The sequence below is a fragment of the Schistocerca americana genome, chromosome 9 (assembly GCF_021461395.2).
Source record: "Schistocerca americana isolate TAMUIC-IGC-003095 chromosome 9, iqSchAmer2.1, whole genome shotgun sequence".
Taxonomy (NCBI): domain Eukaryota; kingdom Metazoa; phylum Arthropoda; class Insecta; order Orthoptera; family Acrididae; genus Schistocerca; species Schistocerca americana.
Window position 1 is genome coordinate 158700155 of NC_060127.1, and position 20894 is coordinate 158721048.

The 20894-nt window shown below is 38.9% G+C and overlaps 1 protein-coding gene across 1 annotated transcript in view; it reads right to left on the minus strand.

Annotated features, from left to right (window-relative positions):
- LOC124551304 overlaps positions 1-20894 on the minus strand; it is a 127946-nt gene that overhangs the window by 30376 nt on the left and 76676 nt on the right. The window contains exons 7-10 of the mRNA XM_047126315.1: positions 17694-17765; positions 9638-9712; positions 5535-5609; positions 2264-2338 (exon numbers count right to left, since the gene is read on the minus strand). Of these exons, the coding sequence (XP_046982271.1) occupies positions 2264-2338; positions 5535-5609; positions 9638-9712; positions 17694-17765 (297 nt within the window). The remainder of the gene's footprint in view (positions 1-2263; positions 2339-5534; positions 5610-9637; positions 9713-17693; positions 17766-20894) is intronic.

Consider the following 20894-nt stretch of genomic DNA (forward strand, 5'->3'; position numbering starts at 1 on the left):
CAGCTACAGTAGTTTGGTTCGAGTCGTAAGCTTAGCAGTTAAGCTTTACCAGGTAGCCATTGCTATGTGTCAGGCGCTCCGCCCGTATTTGTACGGGTACCGGTACCCTTCCTTTTCCACGTGCTTCGTCTGGTTTGAATTGATTGCTCGATTTTTTTTTTATCTGATAAGTGCCGTTCTCTTTGTTATAGGTGTTTACGTCACTCTAAGCTGAAGATGCATTACTATACTGTCTCACGCATTGTTTGTCGCATTCTGATGACGAGTGTTTACGGCCTGTTGCCGCTCGCGGCACGGCTTGCTTTTGTGTGTGCTACTGCCGCTTACAATTAAAAAATAAAAGAGAGGGGAATTGTCTCATTAGCGAAACAATGGCAAGAGACTGCTATTTGTTGTTACTTACACTGCTGCTTTCTTTGATAATGATCAACAAGAACCAAATAATAGACTGCGTATGATTGAAGATGTTCTGAATGAGAGTTTAGTGAAAATTTTTCTCCGTTTGAAAATCCCTGTAGACGCCTCTTTAGTACATTACATTCTGCACAGAAATTAGTCATCTTACGTTCAAAAATCTAATCAATTGCTGTGCCTCATTTCTGACTGTATCACTATTAGGCATAAGAATAATACGAATATAAACATGACATGATATGTATATTCTTCTGCATTTGCTGTTGTCTCACTCTAGTTTTGTAGTTTATTAGGCAGACAGAATTTAAATGAGATAGCAACAAACACGACAGAATACAAGGCAAAATGTTTATATTCGTATTATTCTTATTAGGAAAAAAATTCAGAACGTAGAGTTGGTCGTATTGACAAACATCCCTAGCAGTCTTGCCAGTCGGATTTTCGTAGTACATTGAAACGCTGCACCATTGGAAGACGAACAATACGGAATTTGTATTTATTTCGATGGATAATGTATGAAAATGCAGTGGTCGAAACTCGAGGTGGAGGAAAACAGCTCGTCTTCTACCTTTTTTTTTTTAATTTATTTACTGACGCAGAGGTTTTGGCGCCAGTATTTATCTTTGTGCCTGCAAAGCGTGCCTGTGTAGCGCTATATATATTCGACGGCAGAAGTTAGTTGTGGTGGCACCTACCAACATTTTTCAGAACTTCCACTTACTCTGCACTCGTTTCTAAACCGCAGGCAGTTTTTTGGATTACAAAAATCGGAAAAAAGTGTGGCTTAGATTCGAGTAAATACGGTATACATGAGCAGGTGTATAAGCGCACAAGAAAAAAAATTCCAGATTTTTCCCAGATCTCCTGGTTAAAAGTACACTTCTTCTGAATGAAAATACTCTACACCTTGGGTGGAAGTACACTTTTTCATGTTAAAGAGACACTACATTTTCCCTCACAGCTGTAAAACTTATCAATCCTTTGATAGGTACAGGTTTTTTACAGCAGCATAAAACTTCCCAGCATTTCTGTTTACATTTTACTGCTGCAGCATTACTCTACAGTTGTGAGCTAAGTAAAATCCTTTGTTAGCATATCAGTTCTTACGAAACAAAATTACAAAAATTTAACTGAAAACTAAAGCAATGAAAAATTCCAAATTCTAAAAAATTTCCTGGATTTTACCTGGATGAAAAAAGTCGCACATATTTTCCTGATCTCCTGTTGTCCTGGGCCATATGCACCTTGATGAGGCACACGGCCACTCCTGCATGCAGGCACTTGGCCAGGCCAGTACTACAGCACGGGCTACAGCCCTACCTCCTGACCTCTCACACGTCAGCTGTTTGCATACCCTGCCTGCGGATACACATTCGAGCAGAAACAACACGGTATTTACCACACCTTTTTCACATATGTCAGTTGAAAGCAGTTGTACTCTGTCTGTCAGACTGTGAAGAGAATGGGGCTCAGCTGACAAAAGTCTCTTGTACACTGGTCACTGGTGAGTGCTTCAGTTCATCAACAGAAGAGATGAGAAAGCAAAGTTTCTCAGCTGAATAAAGAATACATGCTCTACAAGTGCTAAAGATGTCACACTCCTACTCGGTTTTTGGGAGAACAGACACACACACACACACACACACACACACACACAAAAGCACATGCACAAAGATCACATTGGAGGTTTCTCAGTAAAAGTGACAAGGAAAGCAAACTTTTCAACGTCTGTTTGTGGGTGCGCACGTGTTCCCACACTAACAAGCGTGTATTAAACAACAGTATATTGGTTTCATTTGAGACCGCAAATTCTACAGCGTAAGCTATTTCTGTGTCAAAGGTGTCTTACCCCTTCGGTATCTGAATATACAGTAACTGCCTCTATCTGGAGCTCTTCTTCTTCCTTCACGTGTATATTTTCACCCTGTAACATAAGCACTATTTTGTAAATCACACAACACAATGTGAAATGGCACATTCTTTAGCTATTTTATGAAAAAAGGCGGATTGTTTTTTTTTTTTTTTTTTTTTGTGGGTTGGGAGAGGGGGGGATGGAATACAGAAATGTTTAATGTCTCATTGGCATTGAGTCATCAGAGGTGGAGCACAATTTTGGATTGTTTCAAGGACGGGGAAAGTAACTGGCCATGCCCTTTTCAAAAGAACATCCTGGGTTTGCCTGGAGCACTTTAAGTAAATTAGGAAAAACCTAAATCATGACAGCCAGATGCCGATTTGAACCACGGTTGTCCTGAATCCGAGTTCAGTGTGCTGGCCACTGTGCCATCTCACAATCGGCTTGTGGAAGGAGGAGGAGTTACATGGATCCCAAGTTTTCTTTTAATTTATAGTTTACTGCACAACTTCACCAAATTTTTTTTATCAGATTAAAACACAAGGGCACAAATGCCACATTACATCACTTCCTACTGACTTGTTTCACATACAACCTCCTCACACAACAATTCATCTATTTACATTTTTTAAAAATATGAATGAATCCTCAACTACCAATTACAATTTGGGCAGTAGTTTACGAAAGGCACAGATTTAACATTCTTTTCACCCTGTACATATGATGAATTAAACAAAATACTTTGGTTTAATACACTTGAAAAATACCCAGCAAAATAGAGCTCAACACAACCCTTACATTCTACGAACAACTCCAAAGAAAATTAAAAATCACAATTCATGTGGCCCTCACATATGACATGAAAATCTTTATACTGTGGCACACATTTCTCTCTCATATTCCCTGAAAGTGGTTTACCTGCAGACAAAATAATTACATTTTAGAAAATGGCACCTTAAAATTTTCAAGAAAGAATTAAGTCAGTCGAAACAAATTCTAATGTGTATAGTTTACCTATAATTGAGCTAATAGGATGCAGATTTACAACATCAAAATGAAAACGACAGAACTGAGTATCACATTGTTTACAGATGAACATACGTACTCCACTTGGGTGCAGGCAATATTGTACCTCAGACTGTATCTGTGTCTCTCTCTCTCTCTCTATCCTTGGCAATATAATCTTCCAACATGTTGTTGTGGTCTTCAGTCTGGTTCGATGCGGCTCTCCACGCTAATCTGTTCTGTCCAAGTTTCTTCATCTCAGCGTCTTAGCTAGTACAACCTACATCCCTTGAACCTGCATACTGTAATAAAGTCTTGGTATGCCTCTACAATTTTTAATCCTCACACTTTCCTCTACCTTAATGCCTCAGGATGTTCCCATAAACCTATTGCTTCATCAAGTTGTGCTTTAATGATCTTTTCTCCTCAGTTCAATTCAGTACTCCTCATTGGTTTATTCGATTTATCCATTAAACCTTCAGCAATCTCCTGTAGCATCACTACATTTCGAAAACTTCTTTTCTCTGCTTGTCAAAGTTGTTTATAGTTGTATAAGCCTACATGACAAGAAAATAACATTTAAATTTATACTTGATGCTTCCATATTTATCTTTTTCAGAAAAGCTTTCCTCAATATTGTCAGTGTGCATTTCACGTACCTGTACAGTTTGTTTAGTTGTCATTGGTTATTTTGCTGCCAAAATAGTAAAACTCATACAATGAGGTGACAAAAGTCATGGGATAGCTATATGCACACATACAGATCTCGGTAGTACCACACAAGCAACACTGCGTGAAATAACCACAGATATCAATGTGGGACATATGATGAACGTATCCTCAGGATGGTGTGGCGAAACTTGGCGTTAATGATCTATGGCAGTATATGACGGATGCAAATGCCTTTGCTAACAGCACCAGTTCCTCCCCTGGGCTTGTGACTGTTTCGGTTGGAATGTAGCTGACTAGAAAACAGTGGCCTGGTCAGATGAGTCCCGATTTTAGTTGGTAAGTGCTGATCATAGGGTACAAGTTGTGCACAGACCCCATGAAGGCATGGACCCAAGATGTCAACAAGGCACTGTGCAAGATGGTGGTGGCTCCATAATGGTGTGGGCTGTGTTTACACAGAATGGACTGGGTTCTCTGCTCCAAACAAACTGATCATTTGACTGTAAATCGTTATGTTTGGCTACTTGGAGACCATTGGCGATGGAATATTTATGGATGACACCACTCCCTGTCACCAGCCAAAATTGTTCATGATTGATTTGAAGAACATTTTGGACAATTTGACTGAATGGTTTCGCCACCAAGATCGCTCGACACGAATTCCATCGAACATTTACGGGAAATAAGCGAGATGTCAATTCGTGCACAAAATTATGCACCGGCAATACTTTTGCAATTATGGATGAGTATAGAAGCACCATGGCTAAATATATCTGTTGGAGGCTTTCAACAACTTGTTGAGTCCATGCCATGTTGTGTTGCTGCTCTATGATGGGCAAAAGGAGGTCCGACACAATATTAGGAGGTACCACATGACCTTTGTCACATCAGTGTATACTAAATTGTGTCTCATTTCCTGTCCAATTCCCTCAGTGTTGCCCGATTTTATTCGACTACACTCCGTCACTTTTGTTCTACATTTTGTCGACATTCATCTTATAGCAACCAACAAGTTGTACCTTTACTTACGGGCAGAGTTCTGTATATTCTCTGTAGGAGTTACAAGTTCAAGCAAATAGATAAAAACCTTTTCTTTTATTCCTTGAACTCTGTGGGACCACATGAGCCATAAGTGATTTTCACATGTAAACATAATTATGCATCTATTTTTCCATCAACTATAACTGTTCCTTGACAGTCTCACCACAGTGAGGAGCTTGGTGATTTGGATAACTGTGTGACAATGCAACTCATATATATTACACTGAAAAATGCATGCATGCTATTTATTAGTCTCTAAAAGCATTCTGGGCCTCATGTCAATAAAATTAGACACAGAAGAGAGATAAGGTATAGATGACAGCAATATTACTACTTTGTAATATTAAGCACCTGCGTAACTATCATTTCATATTTGGTGACTCCAGATATAACTCGGGTACCTTCAACTGAACTACATTCCAATCATATAGCAATATAAAAATTTATTTTTTACATCTCCACTGCATGTTTACCTTGTTTTACAAAAAACACATTAACCTTGCACAATGTAAGATATTCACGTAAAGATCCTCACACAGGAACCTACCTCATCACTATCAGAGAACACAGTAACTGCTTCAATATGAGGCCCTTCCTCCTCACGCATGTTTACTTCCTCATCCTGCAACAGGCAGATAATTTATAAAAAATCATATACAAAAATGGAGTTTTTCAAGATTTATTTTTTTTTTTTTTTTTTTTTTTTTTTTTTTTATCAGTAAAAGCAAGGATGCACATATAAAATGTTCTAGGTTTTACAATCAGAAACTTCTAACTTGTTCTTCCCTCCCACTTAGGGCTCTGGGCATACTTCTTAATTTCTGGAAAGTCCCATTTCCATACACCTTGTTCATCTTTCACCATGTAAAGTAATCTCTGGTCCCAAAAGTACATCTAAATCTACGTATGAGGGCTGTTCAAAAACTATGCAACCTTATTTTTTATTACTGAAACCAACAACGGTACTGGGCAGGCATGCTCTCTGTCTTTAAGCATACATAGTGTCTGAATTTTTTCATGACTGTACAAAAACCAGTCACTTTCTAGACATTGACAGGTGTGTAAGTGGCAGTCATCTGTTTTTGTGCTGAGGGCAAAAAGGCAAAAAAGGCTCAACACTGTTATTGCAACCACTCTTGTTTTAAGCTTGGCGATTCTTAAACTGAAACGATCCACAAGATTTGACAAATGCTTGGGGATGAAGCAATGGGTACTGTACAGATAAAGGACTGGTACAGCCACTTCAAAGACGGCAACTCATTAGTGAAAAGCAACACACGTTCAGACAGGCCCTCAATACCCAAAAATGAGGCTGTTATTGATCACCTACGGACCCTTGTGTTTCAGGACAGATAAATCTTGATCAGAGAACCTGCAGATGAGATTAAAATTAGCATTGGATCCATTCATTAAATTTTAACAGAATATTTGGACCTCAGGAGGACTCAGTAAAATTTGTGCCAAATTTACTAACAAATGAGCAGAAACAATTTTGTTTCTAGATCGCACAGGACATGCTGGATACAGTGGACAGTAATCTCAACTTTCTTGACACAGTCATCACTGATGAAGAGTCCTGGGTTTATGGGTACCACCCAGAAACAAAGTTCCAGTCAGTGCAACAGAAGCATTTATTATCCCTGAGGCCCAAAACAAAGGAGCAGCTCCACAGCAATGTGAATGTCATGCTGCCCAACTTTTATAACTCCAATGGCATGACCATTCATGAGTACACCCCAGCAGGTACTAATGTCAGTAGGCGGTGCAACCAATAAGTCCTGTATCACCTTTGTGAAGCAGTTAGATGCAAATGACTGAACTTTGGGCAGTGGGGAGTTGCCACCTTCAGCACCACAATGCATCCGCTCATCACTCTCAATTAATTCAGAGTGTTTTGGCCAAACACAACAGAGCTTAAGTTTGTCAGACTCCCTATTTCCCTGACCCAGCACCGAGTGACTTCTGACTTTTCCCTAAACTGAAAAAAGACTCTGAAAGGGTCTGTATTTCAGAACAGAGAAGACATCATCCAGAATTTGATTCAGCAGCTGTGCACCATACCAAAAGAAGCTTTCCAGCAATGGCCCCAGCAGTGACAGCAGCATTGGAATGATTGTAATTACATGAAAAGACCTTGATGTGATGAAACATGACACAGTCACAAGGAGAGCAATCTTCATATCAATATAAAAAGCCTCCAAAACAGATACACACATCTGACCTTAGTGGACATGCTCTATTGACATATTTGATACTTCTGTGATTTGCTGACACAGTTATGACTTTCATTTTAGTGAACTTAGTGTTGCATGGGAGTGCTTTTACTGTGAATTTACCACTACATTTTCAATAACCACAAGGCAATGTGCCACCTGTAGGGGCTTTATAATTCATGTAGCTGATGATTTGAGGATAGCAATATAACTTTGCTCAAACTAGTAATCAGAATATGTATTAACTGCACCCTGGGCATTAAAACTTCTATTTTGGATGCTTTTTACACTGAAACACAACTCTTTTTTAATGAAAGCCATCCCAACTCACTTATCAAAACCAAGACACTCTTCCCCCCTATTTTGGGGTAATACAAAATGAGCTGCCCTTCTTTGAACTTTTTCATTGTCCTCCATCAATCATATCTGGTAAAGACTCCATAACATGCAGCAATTCACCAGAACAGAGTAGACAAACGTTGTGCAGGAAGTCTCTTTAGTAGAACTGTTGGAACTTCCAAGTGTTCTGCCAACAAATCACAGTCTTTGGTCCACCTCACAACATTTCCTATCTTATGGTTCCAACATACAGTGGTGGAAATATTTATTGCATCACAATTAACAATTTTTGTTACAATCCTTGAATAACAGAGCAAAATTTGCCTGATTTCTCTTGATTTCTATCGGAAATGAATATACACAATACTTTTTGTCAATTTGTTTTTATTCTTAATTTTTGCTTCTATAAAAATGTTTGTTTTTTATAATTTAACACTTTCTTCAATAATGAGTGTAAGTGGTTATGTCAGCTATTCTGAAATATGAATACTAATTTTGAAAGAAACACTGCATATTAATGTTTTAACATAACACTGATGGATTTTAGTGTTTGTATTGCCTCATACGAACACACTGTTGCATTTAATACTTTGTTGCTCCACCACGCATCTTAATCACCGCTTGGCATTGTGAAGGGATTGAAAGAATTAACTTTTTAATGTACTCCTCACTCAGTTCATGAAACCACACACACACACACACACACACACACACACACAAGGGTCTCCAACAGCTCCCATTTATTCCATGGCTTCTTTTTGGCGACAGCATTTCCCATAACCTTCAAACAGTTCTTAATAGGATTGAGATCAGGGCTGTTTCCAGGCCACTCTAATACTCGAACCACATTTTGTCGAAGGAAAGATTTTACCTGAAATATAGAAGTACATGATAATTAACCAAGAAAGTAATCTGCTTCACATTTGGTACAAATATTACTCACAGGACTCACATTCAAAGCAAGGAGTGGAGTCATCCTGAAAAATGCACTTGGAAACATCTCCAAACTGGTCGCTAATGGTTGGCATAAGATTCCTTTCAAGGATGCTTATGTAGGTATCTGCGCTGACAGTGCCACTGATGAAGTCCAGATGACCTACTCCGTGACTGGAAATGCACCCCCAAACCATCTGTCCTTGTGGGTGTTTGACTGTACGTGTTATGCATGATGGCAAAAATTCTTCGCCTTTTCTTCGACGCACAGACACTTTTCCATCTGAGTCACGCAGATTAACTTTGGACTCATCTTAAAAGATTACTTTGTTCCACATCTCTGGTGTCCATGTCGCATGTGCCTTTGCCCATTGTAGTCCCTGTTGTCGCATTATCTTGGTCAATAAAGACTTCCTTCTAGGACGACGGGCTGAGTGTCCAGCCTCCAGTAGTCTATTTCTACTGGTTACTGAGATGTCACACATTTCTTCCCAGTCTCGCTTTAGTTCAGTTGATGACAGGCAATGATCGTTGAGCAAAAGCCTTTTCAATACCCTGTCCTGTTTGGCAGTTGGCGCCCTTTTCCGACCTCTTCCTTTCTCACGATCAACATTTCCTTTTTCCCTGTATTTCTTCAGTAACCTTGAAATTGTAGACTGATTAAATCCTATCTTAGAGGCTAACTCTCTGGTGATGAGACCAACAGATGAATAAGCAAGTATAGCAGCTTTCTTTTCTGGTGTTTATTCAACTGACCTGCCCATCTTCTCACTGCAAAGTCTCAACTCAAAATGGCAGTATAAATACTGGTTTCATTGTAAAACCAAACGACAACAACAAAGAGTTGTGTATTGTTGGAAAACATGTGTGAAGAAGTCAGATTATTAAGGCAAGAATATGTCAACAAAGCTTAGCAACAATGTGACTGGTATAACCTGAAGCAAACTGCTGCAAAAGACAAAAAGACGAAGTAATTCATTGTGATGCAATAAATATTTCCACCACTAAGTTGTTTGTAATTGTAATCCCTGTGTACTTAGCTGAATCAGCAGCAGATTCATTATCAACTTCTATTCAAGAGTCTGCTGGAGACTGGTCAAGAGAGCATCTGCTCTCACAGTCAGCCACCACAGAAACTATGAGATGCGCAAACAGTAAATACTACCTCCTGTGCTTCAGGAAAATCAGTCGATGCTTCAATTTGGAGCTCCTCTTCTTGCTTCACTTTCATCTCTCCATCCTGCAAGACAAATCCAATATTACATCTTACAGATTCTTGAAGGTAACTTAAATCACCATTTAAAAGCTATACAGCTAGTGATAAAATTATTTTATAGCCTTATAGTAAAGCTAAATACCTCATGTGAAACCTGCGTTACTAAGTTATGTCCTGTATAATATTTTTAGTGTGTTTTTCATTTTTAAATGTGAAGCTACTCAGCCAAAGAGCCAACAGAAACTACATGAACATATGCTCTGTTAACTTTGAAAGGAGGACCACAAATGGTCTTAAGCGGAACTTACATATTTCTGCAAAATACAAATAGAATTTGAAAAGTGTACATATTTACACCACAAAAAATCATATTAATATTGCAAAATTGGTTCATTACTTGAAATCTGCTGTTCAGGGTCCAACCATAAGCATTGTATGCTGTGTCCAGTAATCTAATCCCTCCTATTATTCTGAAAGAATCGAAGAACAATTGGATCTCCCTAGAGGGAGATCGACAACACCTGCAGTTATCTGATGAAACAGATCATTGAAAACACACAGAATTTGAGAACCTACTTAGTATTTGAACATTTGGAAAAAAACCTTTCATGCAATTAACACAGGAAAACTGTGGAGCAATATAACAAAGAAAAAAAGGATACTCACTTCATTTAACAAACACCTAAAAAACTTTCATGATGATGTAATAATCATGTTAGGTATAAATGAGGAGCTGGCAGCACCTTTCATCACTCAAAGGGGGTCAGGTGTGTGTGTGTGTGTGTGTGTGTGTGTGTGTGAGAGAGAGAGAGAGAGAGAGAGAGAGAGAGAGAGAGAGAGAGAGGTATGGAGGGATGGAAGGGGGGGGGGGGGGGGGAGGGAGAGAGAGATGCACGAGGTTGCAAGGGCGTATGCACTCACTCACTCACTCACTCACTCACTCTCACTCTCTCTCTCTCTCACACACACACACACACACACACACACACACACACACACACACACAATTTATTGTCTGAATGGAAAGTTGAGGTTCAAGCAGGTCTCAGAATAGACAGAGAAACTAAGAAACTACTCTGAATTATGTGTTTTAAGCAGATGATACACAATTTTAACAAAAAATACGATGACCTGCAAAAAGGAATTTACCTTCTAAACAGATCATCCAAGGACTAAATTATGACTACATCTACAAAGAAACTAATGCAATGGCAGGTACAGTGGAGGGCCCCATAAGAAGAAAAACAGTGGTGAACAATACTGCAGTATAACAGGTCAGTCATTTTAATTAGTGACATCACACACAGGTATGACAAAGATATAGGAAAAAAGTAGCAAAATTTGCAGAAATATGAAGAACAATAAACAAGACACCAAAAATAACATGAATAAAGTTTTGTAAAGTAATAGGCATACCCCCACTACAAGACAGAAGTGAGATGTGTGTTATCTCTGAACAACAAGAAAGTAAGATCCAGGCAGCTGAAATGAGATTTCTTAGGGTTGTAGAAGGCTATACCAGAGCACACAGATTCAGAAACAACATTAGGAAGGAACTAAACATATTTATCATAAAAATCAAAACTGAAGGCAACAGAAGGAAATGGAGAGAACATCCCAACAAATTAAACTGCAGCAGACTTCCTTACGAAGTCAGAAGTTATAATCCAGCAGGCCAAGGTTGCATGAAAGGCCAATGCAGAGATGAGCACTGTAATGGGCAAAGGCTAATATCTGAAGTGCAGAAGAACAAAACTGGTCCATTGCAATTCTCAATTATAAGTATAATCTAATCTCTCACAAGTTCACGCTTCTTCAACAATCACCAGTTTTCTAACACTCCCCATACTTTAGCAGTGTATATCAAACTTGATAAAAAATATAAAAATAAAATATGTGCAATTCTATGCTGCACAAAATCTGACCACACAGCTGGAAATAATGAATGTGGGAAAACGAATAAATAAGTCACACGATTCCACATTTTTTGTTGTTTATATCGGCAAAGTCTGCACCCGTAGTCAAGTGGTCAGTGTGTTTATCACGTGCACATTCAATTCTTAGTACTGCTACATATTTTTCCTTGGTGAGAGGCTGGAAAGGGGTGCACTTGGTCTCACGATTCCAACTGAATGGCTACATGACAAAGTAGTAACAGCACCAAGGTCTGCAAAGCAAACAACAGACTTTTCAAGGGACTTTAATAAAATCACATGGCTAGCAGCCGTGCACATTGGCACCCCACTTCATAGATTTGCAGAGGTGAGAGAACCCCGCATCGAATCTAAGGGTGTGTACACAGACAAGGAAGAAAGTTCCTAGATTTTTCCCAGTTAAGAATACACTTTTTCCCAGGTGAAAATATATATTTTTTGGTTGAAAATATGCTACACCCTGGGTAAAAGAACCTTTTTTTCTGAATAAACATAGGCTTCCGAGGCCATTGTCACATTCAATAAAATTTTCTGGGTTTGTGACGGCATCATCAATATATATAAAAAAACTACCGACGTTTTGGTCCCCGTTGCAAGCGACCTTCTTCACCGAAGTGTCGGTAGTTTTATATATATTGACAATGGGGTCAACAAACCCAGAAAAATGTTATTGAATCTTTTTCTGTGTTAGGGGAGCTGTAAAACTTGCACTTAAGAAATGAAACCCAGCAAAAATCAATGCATTTTGTAAAAATATTTGATTAGCATATTTTCATATTATGGAAGTATAAATATGAGCTCCATCAAATACAGCACAATAGCTTCCAAAGAACTGAAACTGAGACTGTAATGTGCTTTTGTCAGTCAATCATAGCCCATGTTTCATGATCTTGTCAGCCAATGACAGCAGATATTCAGAGTATAGAACATGTTAGGTAGGCAGCCAACAGCAACATCACTGTTATTTAGTGTGAACACTCAATTAGGAAAAGTTAAAGGTTTAAATAAATATACATACAGTATATCCACAAGAAAAGCTAATCTTATACATATAACATTGGTCATCAAAATATTTTTGCCTTTTTTCCAAAGGTGGGGTTAGGCAGGATCCTAAGAGCAAAGCTTAATTGGCAGTAACTGAATATTTATGACAAGCACGATTATAAATTTCACTCCTCTGCACTAAAAATTTCATGGATTACCTGGCTGTATAAATGTTCCATCAACCACTTCAACTTTGCGACAGAAAAGCCATTTAATTATACTTTTTGCCATTGTTACAGCACAATTTTTAATCGATGAAAGAATTAAAATAAGTATGAAAAACTAACCTTGAAGGTTGTTCTTTTTTAATGTACATTACCCTTTAAGATACACCCAATACAAACGTGCCTTCAAAATTTTAAATAATGGTATAAATGGATGGTCTTTTGGCCTGAAATTTTTATCAGTGGCTGGTCCTCAAAGTTTTAAGTTTTGAACTCTCCATACTTTAAGCAATTCAACACACATTCTCAAACATAACATAATTCCTTGCGTAAAAGGAAATTTACTTTGAAAGTAATGCTTCTCAAACCACAATTCGCAATATTTTCCCACAACCTATTAGAACTGCAAACAGCTGCGAAGTCACAATCATCAAAAGCAGATGGTCATTACAAAGCATTGCGCAGTCTTTGTCCAAAAATCTTTGACACATTTTGCTGTCAGAAGATGCTTGTGAGTGCACTGTGTTTTGTTGCGGTGAAAGGTGCATTTTCTTTGCAAATATAGTTTTATTTTGGTGTTATTTTCTCCTTTATGTTTTACTGTTGTAGTATTATTCCGTAGTATCTGCCTAAAGTAAAATTCTTTGTTAAAGAATCAGTTCTTACCAGCCAAAATTACAAAAATTTAACTGAAAACTATAACAATGAAAAATCCCAGATATGAAAAACTTTTCAGGTTTTTCCCAGTTGTCCTGGAGTGTGCACACCTTGAATTTGCTCAGCAGATTAATGACAAGGCTCGGTGGGCCAACCAACCCAGATGTGGTTTTCAGGCGGCTTCCCACATCCGACTAGATGAATACTGGCTAGGATCCACGTCCCGACAGTTACACAATTCGCTAACATTTAAAAAATGATGTTAAAATTTCACATGGGTTAACACTAGATGCAGACAGATGGAATTTACAAATTCTGCTCAAGGGGGAAGGGGTTGGTGACATGAAGGGCATCCCACCACCCACTACCAGTAACATTGCCAAATCCAGACTAACATGTGGACCCCTGGAAATATGGGGCAAGAACAAGACTTTAAAGAAATGGTGTAAATTCCGGGAAAATGTAAATGGTGGGGAATTACTTCTTCAGAATCTACTTTATAAAATATCAATAACCCATTTTACTAATTGTACTGACCTTTACTTTGAAACCTTTGGTTCTGCATAAGGATTTTTCCACATGATTTAATAGTGAGGGTAAATGGAGAAGAAGTAGTACAAGAAAGGCTAAATTTATGGGAGGAAGTGGTGGGGTAGTATGGATTGAAATTTAATGGAAAGAAGTATGAAGTGATGGCAAACTGAGGAATAAGATGGGAGTACCAACGAATACCAATTTTAGAGGGAAAAGAAACTAGAAGTTTTGAAATATCTGAGGAATGTAATGGTGGACGGCAGGAGGAGCGAAAGCATAAGGCAGGCACATAGATTTCTGCAGAGTGTAAGAAATCTGGTATAAAGCAAGGATGTACCATGAAAAAGCAAACAAATGTTTTGCCAAGTATATTATGCTCTAGTATGTGTGGGAATGCCTGCGCGTTGCTAGGCATCGCCATATCAGGCAGCGATCCTTCAGCAGTTGCTTATGCCACCCGTCAGTCAACAACTCGAAGCATGCACAGTTTACATGTAGCTGTGTCAACAATATCACACAATTTCCTCCTTCTACCTCACCATGTTTCGTCATTAAGACTCAGCCGCTAGCCTGTGGCATACATTCCAGAATCTGCCACCACGAATGGCACCTGTCTCCCTGTAGTGAGTCTCTAACACAGGTGTGCACACCGATCCTCACAGTGGGTCAACTGGTGCTCATTTGAACTACAGTGGCTTACTTAGGCCACAGCGCAAGCTTCATGCTTCACTTCACTAGCTGCACCATAATGGCCATATTCTAGTACTCTGTGCTACAACTAACTTGGACCTACAACTGGACGTTGTTTGGATTGTTATAATTGGATCAATTGTTTGCAACATGTACTTTTGGTGCCAATAAATAGGTCTTACAGTATTTTGGGTGGCTTCACTGTGCAGTAGTCACTATAGTATGCATGTATGGTCTGCATATTATGCCCTAATACACACACACGCATCATGAACAAGGGTAATGAAGAAAAAGCAAGTGAGCAGGATACAGGTTTGTGAGATGAAATTTCAAAGAAGCAATACAGGACTAACTAGATAGAGTAAAGAATCAGATGGAGAGAGAAACAGTGAAAGAAAAACACATGCAAGAGACCATAGAAAAGACAAGATTAAGATTGTATGAACTTGTTGGCAGGATATCAAGACACATTCATCAAATGAGAATAGGAGACATAACACACAGAGGAAGACAGAGAGACAGATGGATCATCTGAATGAAGGAAAGTGTGAAGAAGAGAGAGGAGAAGACTGGGGCAGAGTGGGGAGAGAAACACAGTGAGATGTCAGCAAAAGATATTCTGAGCAGATGCAACCAAGAGCTGGAAACTTTACAAGAAGAAGAAGAAGAAGAAGGTTTATGTAAGTTTGATATTTTATCAACATGTTGGTAGTTTCTACTTTCCTACCAAAAAATTCAGAATCCTAGTTTGTTTCAATTTCTTCTGGTGAATTTACACTGACTTGTTTTCTAGTCCATAAATATATCCAAAACAGATGTTAACCAAAGCATTTGAGTTGTGATAATACAGAATAATGTGACAATACAGAATAATGTTGAAAATTATGTGGACTGATAAGATAAAGTATGAGGAGGTTCTTCACAGAATTGGTAGAGAAAGGAACATACAGAAAACACTGACAGGAATAAAAAGAGACAGAATGATAGGACATATGTTATGACATCAGGAAATAATCACCAGCAGAGGGAGCTGTAAAGCTGTAGGTGAGGACATCGGGTGCAAATACTACTCCGAGATGAAAAATTTAGCATAGGAGAGAAATTCGTGGCAGGCCACATCAAGCCAATCAGAAAACTTTTCACTAAGAAAACACTCTCTCCCCCTCCCCCCCCCCCCTCTCTCTCTCTCTCTCTCTCTCTCTCTCTCTCTCTCTCTCTCTCTCTCTCTCTCTCTGTGTGTGTGTGTGTGTTGATTGCTTACATTTGATAGTGGACCCACCCATAAAGCTCCCTTTGATAAATATCATCATGACATGGCCTAAACACCACATACAATTTGGTAACATCTTCCTGCAAATTACAGTTACTGCACTTTTTAAAACATAATTTTCCAATAAATCCCATGAGGTTCATGTCTTTTCCACTAGGGGTACCAGATATGTAACACCTTGAAATCAGTTCACATATTATCTGGAAGAGGCAACACCATAACCTGTCTACTACCGTCAAGTATCTTTTAGTTGACATTATGTGTAAGTGCTGAAAAACTTATAATTATGTTAACATAAAAGTAGTTGCAAAATAACATCATAAGCATAGGACATTTTATGGGACCAACAAAAAGTGGTGTAAAGCATGAGGAAAATTTAATCCTGGAAATGTAAACGTGATGTTACATGAATTACCTTGTGGAGTCTATAGTTAACAACTGATTACAATTAAAAACACAACAGAAACATTCACAAATTCTAACTTCTGATATGGGTCCACCCCCTGTTGAACTGTTTATTAAAGGATGCCACTTTCCACTACAGCCAGCATAAGTATTTATTCTGCTACTATCAAGCATTTACCAATATTATAGAAGTGTGATTCAAATAAAAACCTCACTTACTTATTATTACGTATATGAGGCAATACAGAAATATTACAGATATGTCATTTTTTTATGTAGTCCTCAAGACACGTAATCCAGGCATTCCACTGCTTCAGAAATGCATGAACATCTCATGAGAAGAATTCTTCGGGTTGCCAATGTAGTCAATCATGCACTCCGATTTTCCTTCACAATTTCGGACCAGATTTGAGTATGAATTACTGGTCATTGTTAATCCTATTTCCATGCAATCCTCTAAAATTACCCCTTTTGCACCCCAAAAAAGAGTTAGAATGAATTTTCCTGACAATAGCTGAGTGCAAATTTATTTTTAGTTTTAGTGAAGAGCTACGGCACCATCTGTTGCTCGATCTTTTTGATAAGTTGGTAATAATGCACCCAGGTCTCATCTTCTGTAGCAATTCTGTCCATAAACCCATTACCATTGATGAGAAAATACACAAAAGTTCTTCACAGGCATTGACACAAAGATCTCTCAGTTCAACCCATCTTGTGAACATTTTATTGAATTGGAGCAAATCGTGGACAATATTCTGTGCTGAACTAACAGTAATATCAAAAATAGTGGCTATTTCATTTACAGTAATATGCCTGTTTCCTTCAAAAGCTCTCCCGCTGCACAATGTTTTCATTTGGCACTACATGGTGCATCTGAACCTGGTGCACACCATCTTTCACAGAGTTTGTGCCCTTTTAAAATTCTTGCAAAATTCATACGCTTGCTGCAGGGACACACATCAAATGAATGTACTGAGCTTTCATCCTGCAAGGCATTTCCACAATTTCACTACTAAAAAAATGTGTCACAAACTGCTGCTCCAACGCAGTGTAAAATGACAACGGGGCAGCCTCCTTTGCCCTGTAAGCTTCCTTTCCTGTGCAGTAACAAGAGGCTGCCAACTTTTGGTTATTTGTCAAAACATAAGGATAACTAGTGCCAAATGACAAATCGATAGTACGAGTCTTAGGAATTTTACTGCACTTTTAAGGTTTTTATTTGAATCACCCTTACAGTTTATGGCAAACGCACAAATTTCGATATTACGCTCCACAGTATTTTGCCTCCAGAATAAATTCACAATTACCTCCTCTCCTGCAGAAAATGAAATAGGTGCCTCAATATGATGCTTCTCTTCTGTTGTTTCTATCTCTTCAACCTGCAACATAAAGACAATCTATAACTGACTCAAGTCATTAATTTGAAGGACAGTAAAAAACTGGTGGAGAGAAGGTCACTTTTGATGTAACAGTATCAATTGAAGCCACATACAGTAATCTGAATATTTACTTACAATCTTTCCAAACTAGAATTGGGCAGAAGCTCTGTGGTTCGACACGGGGTGTATCAGTGACAAATCTGCAATGCTCAGCCATGGATATAATCGTGTATAGCACAGCAGAATATGGCGCACAAGCATGGCTCAACAGCCATCATGTTAGTAAACTAGGCACTCACACACCCACGAGAATCATCACTGGCTGCATTAAATCTACTCGTATTGATTGGCTGCCAATACCTTGCAACATTTCTCCTGTGCAGCTGCACCAGCAAAAGCCCTCGGTATGTGAATATGAGGAGGTCACTAGTGAGTTGCTTCTGCCCATCCACAAGGACACTGCTAGTGCATGCTCAATAGGACTGAAGTCTGATCGTCATACAATCAGGTTAGCTAATATTCTACACTCCAGCAATTTTAATGTCCAGTGTGAATGGGCAAATGTTTGGAGCAACACAGTGCCAGCAACTATTAATAACCACATCAACATTGTTAATAAACTTAGCTGCTTTGGTTTCCCATGTAAAGTTTGGTAAACTGTCAACAGAATATGTACAGTCTTTGGCAGAAGTGTGGATTTACTCTTTAAATAGGGTACACTGCCTACATCCCTATGTGACTGCAGAGCACAGTGCCAGATAATTGTCCATATTGCTCTAGAGCGCCAAAAATGAGCCTGTCAAGGGGACATGGTGGACCTGCTCATTATCCTCAGCTGTGATAGAGTGAACTGAACAGTTAGATATTAATATATGGTTTAATGCCTGTGTTACATTTGTGACATTATGTTCACTTGCCTTTTATCAGTTTAATGCTCCTGTATATGAGATATGAGAAAAGCAGTGAGACAGATTTTTTTTTCTACCAAAGGTTTTATTTGTTTCAATCAACAATATTGCCCCTTCAAAGTAGTTCCCTTCGGCAGCTGTACAACGGCGGAGTCATTGTTCCCAGTCTTGGTAACAGTACTGGAAGGCTTCAACAGGTACGGCCTTTAACATGCCAGTCACATTCTTTTGGATGTTCTCCAGAGTCCCAAAACGATGTCCTTTTAAGACTTTTTCAATTTCAGAAAAAGAAAACAGTCACAAAGACTCATATCAGGTGAACTGGGAGGGAGGGGGCTGAGGAACAACAGGACTGCCTTTTTAGGTCAAGAATTTCGTGACGAAAGTAGCTGAAATGGGGTGTTGTCATGACGCAGAATCCACTTAGCTGCAATTTCCAGTCTTACTCGATTCACTATTTTTCTGAGCCTTTCGAGGACATCTATGTAAAACACTTGGGTGACAGTTTGTCCTGGAGGAACATATTCCATGCATTATACCACTACTGTCAAAAAACCAAATCAGCATTTCTTTGATGTTTGATTTACTCATCTGAGCTTTTTTAGTCAAGGAGTTTGCCGCTTTGTCTCAGGATCGTACTCACAAATCCAAGGTTCATCACCTGTGGTCACACAACTGAACCATTCGAGTACATTCGCAATACTATCAAGAATGTTTCTTCGATTTTCTTTCTGTTCAGTTAAGAGGTTTTGCAGCACAATCCACCCACCAAACACCTCCTACTCCAACCCTGTCACAGGCCTATCCTATCACATCAGCGGTGAGGCCACCTGTGAAAGCCGCCATATTGTATACCAGCTCTGCTGCAGCCACTGCATATAACCAGCTATCCGACAGGGACGGCCACCACCAAACTGTGGCCAAGAACAAAGTAGACCACACTGTGGCACAACAAGAAGCTGAACATTACATGCTCAATTTCAATGGCTGCTTCACAACACGAGCTATACGGATACTTCCCTCCACCGCCAGTATTTCTGAACTACTCAGATTTAATTTATCCTTACAACATGCCTCCATTCCCATAATTGACCTGGCCTCAATCTCATGTAACCCACTGTCCCCACACCCAAGATTCCCCTTCCTCCGTCCTGTCACCACCTCCCAATTCATGTCCTCACATAGCATTCACCACATACCGCTTCCCAACGGCCACGACAACTATACTTGCCATGTCCCCTCCTGCATTCCTAGCCTATAAACTGGCCTCCCTCTGAAACAGTAGCCACCCACCCTATATTCCTCTCCTAACCTCATATCTCCCTCTCGCTCTCAGTTTTCCTTCTTTTGTGTATGTCTAATGGTGACTTGATGCTTCTGCTTATCAATGAGTGGTCTCCTTTAATGTTAAAGGATTTATGTATTAGAATTTTGTTATGATGTGTATCTACAGATATGTTTTGTTTCTTATTTACTTTAAAACAAAAATATCTGTGCTCATGTTTCAAAATGTCACTAAAATTTTCTAGATAATTTTTATGTTCATTCTGTCCGTTAAGAATAGCATTTGGATGATTTTTTTGTGTGTGTGCATATATATTTCTAATTCTTCCAACACGTTATGGCACGTCCCTTTGGTATTCTGTGTACAACTTGCAAAGACCTTTAAATATGTCTGCTTGTGTCTGTATATGTGTGGATGGATACGTGTGTGTGTGCGAGTGTATACCCGTCCTTTTTTCCCCCTAAGGTAAGTCTTTCCGCTCCCGGGATTGGAATGACTCCTTACCCTCTCCCTTAAAACCCACTTCCTTTCGTCTTTTCCTCTCCTTCTCTCTTTCCTGATGAGGCAACAGTTTGTTGCGAAAGCTTGAATTTTGTGTGTATGTTTGTGTTTGTTTGTGTGTCTGTTGACCTGCCAGCACTTTCATTTGGTAAGTCACATCATCTTTGTTTTTAGATAAATTATGTAGTACAATAGATATGTACACTAGACTCTGGCTAATTCAGCCATTCCTGGCACATATGGGTGCCGGATTACTGAGTGTCTGAAATTTATTTTATTCATTTATTTTGTTTTTTGTTTATTTCGAAAACATAGGGGACTATAGTGTACTGTACTTTATTAAAGCGAAGGATACCATTTTAAAACATAGAGGATATACTTTATTAAATCCAAGAAAACTTAGTCCTTGTATACTGTACATCATTATTCAGTCAT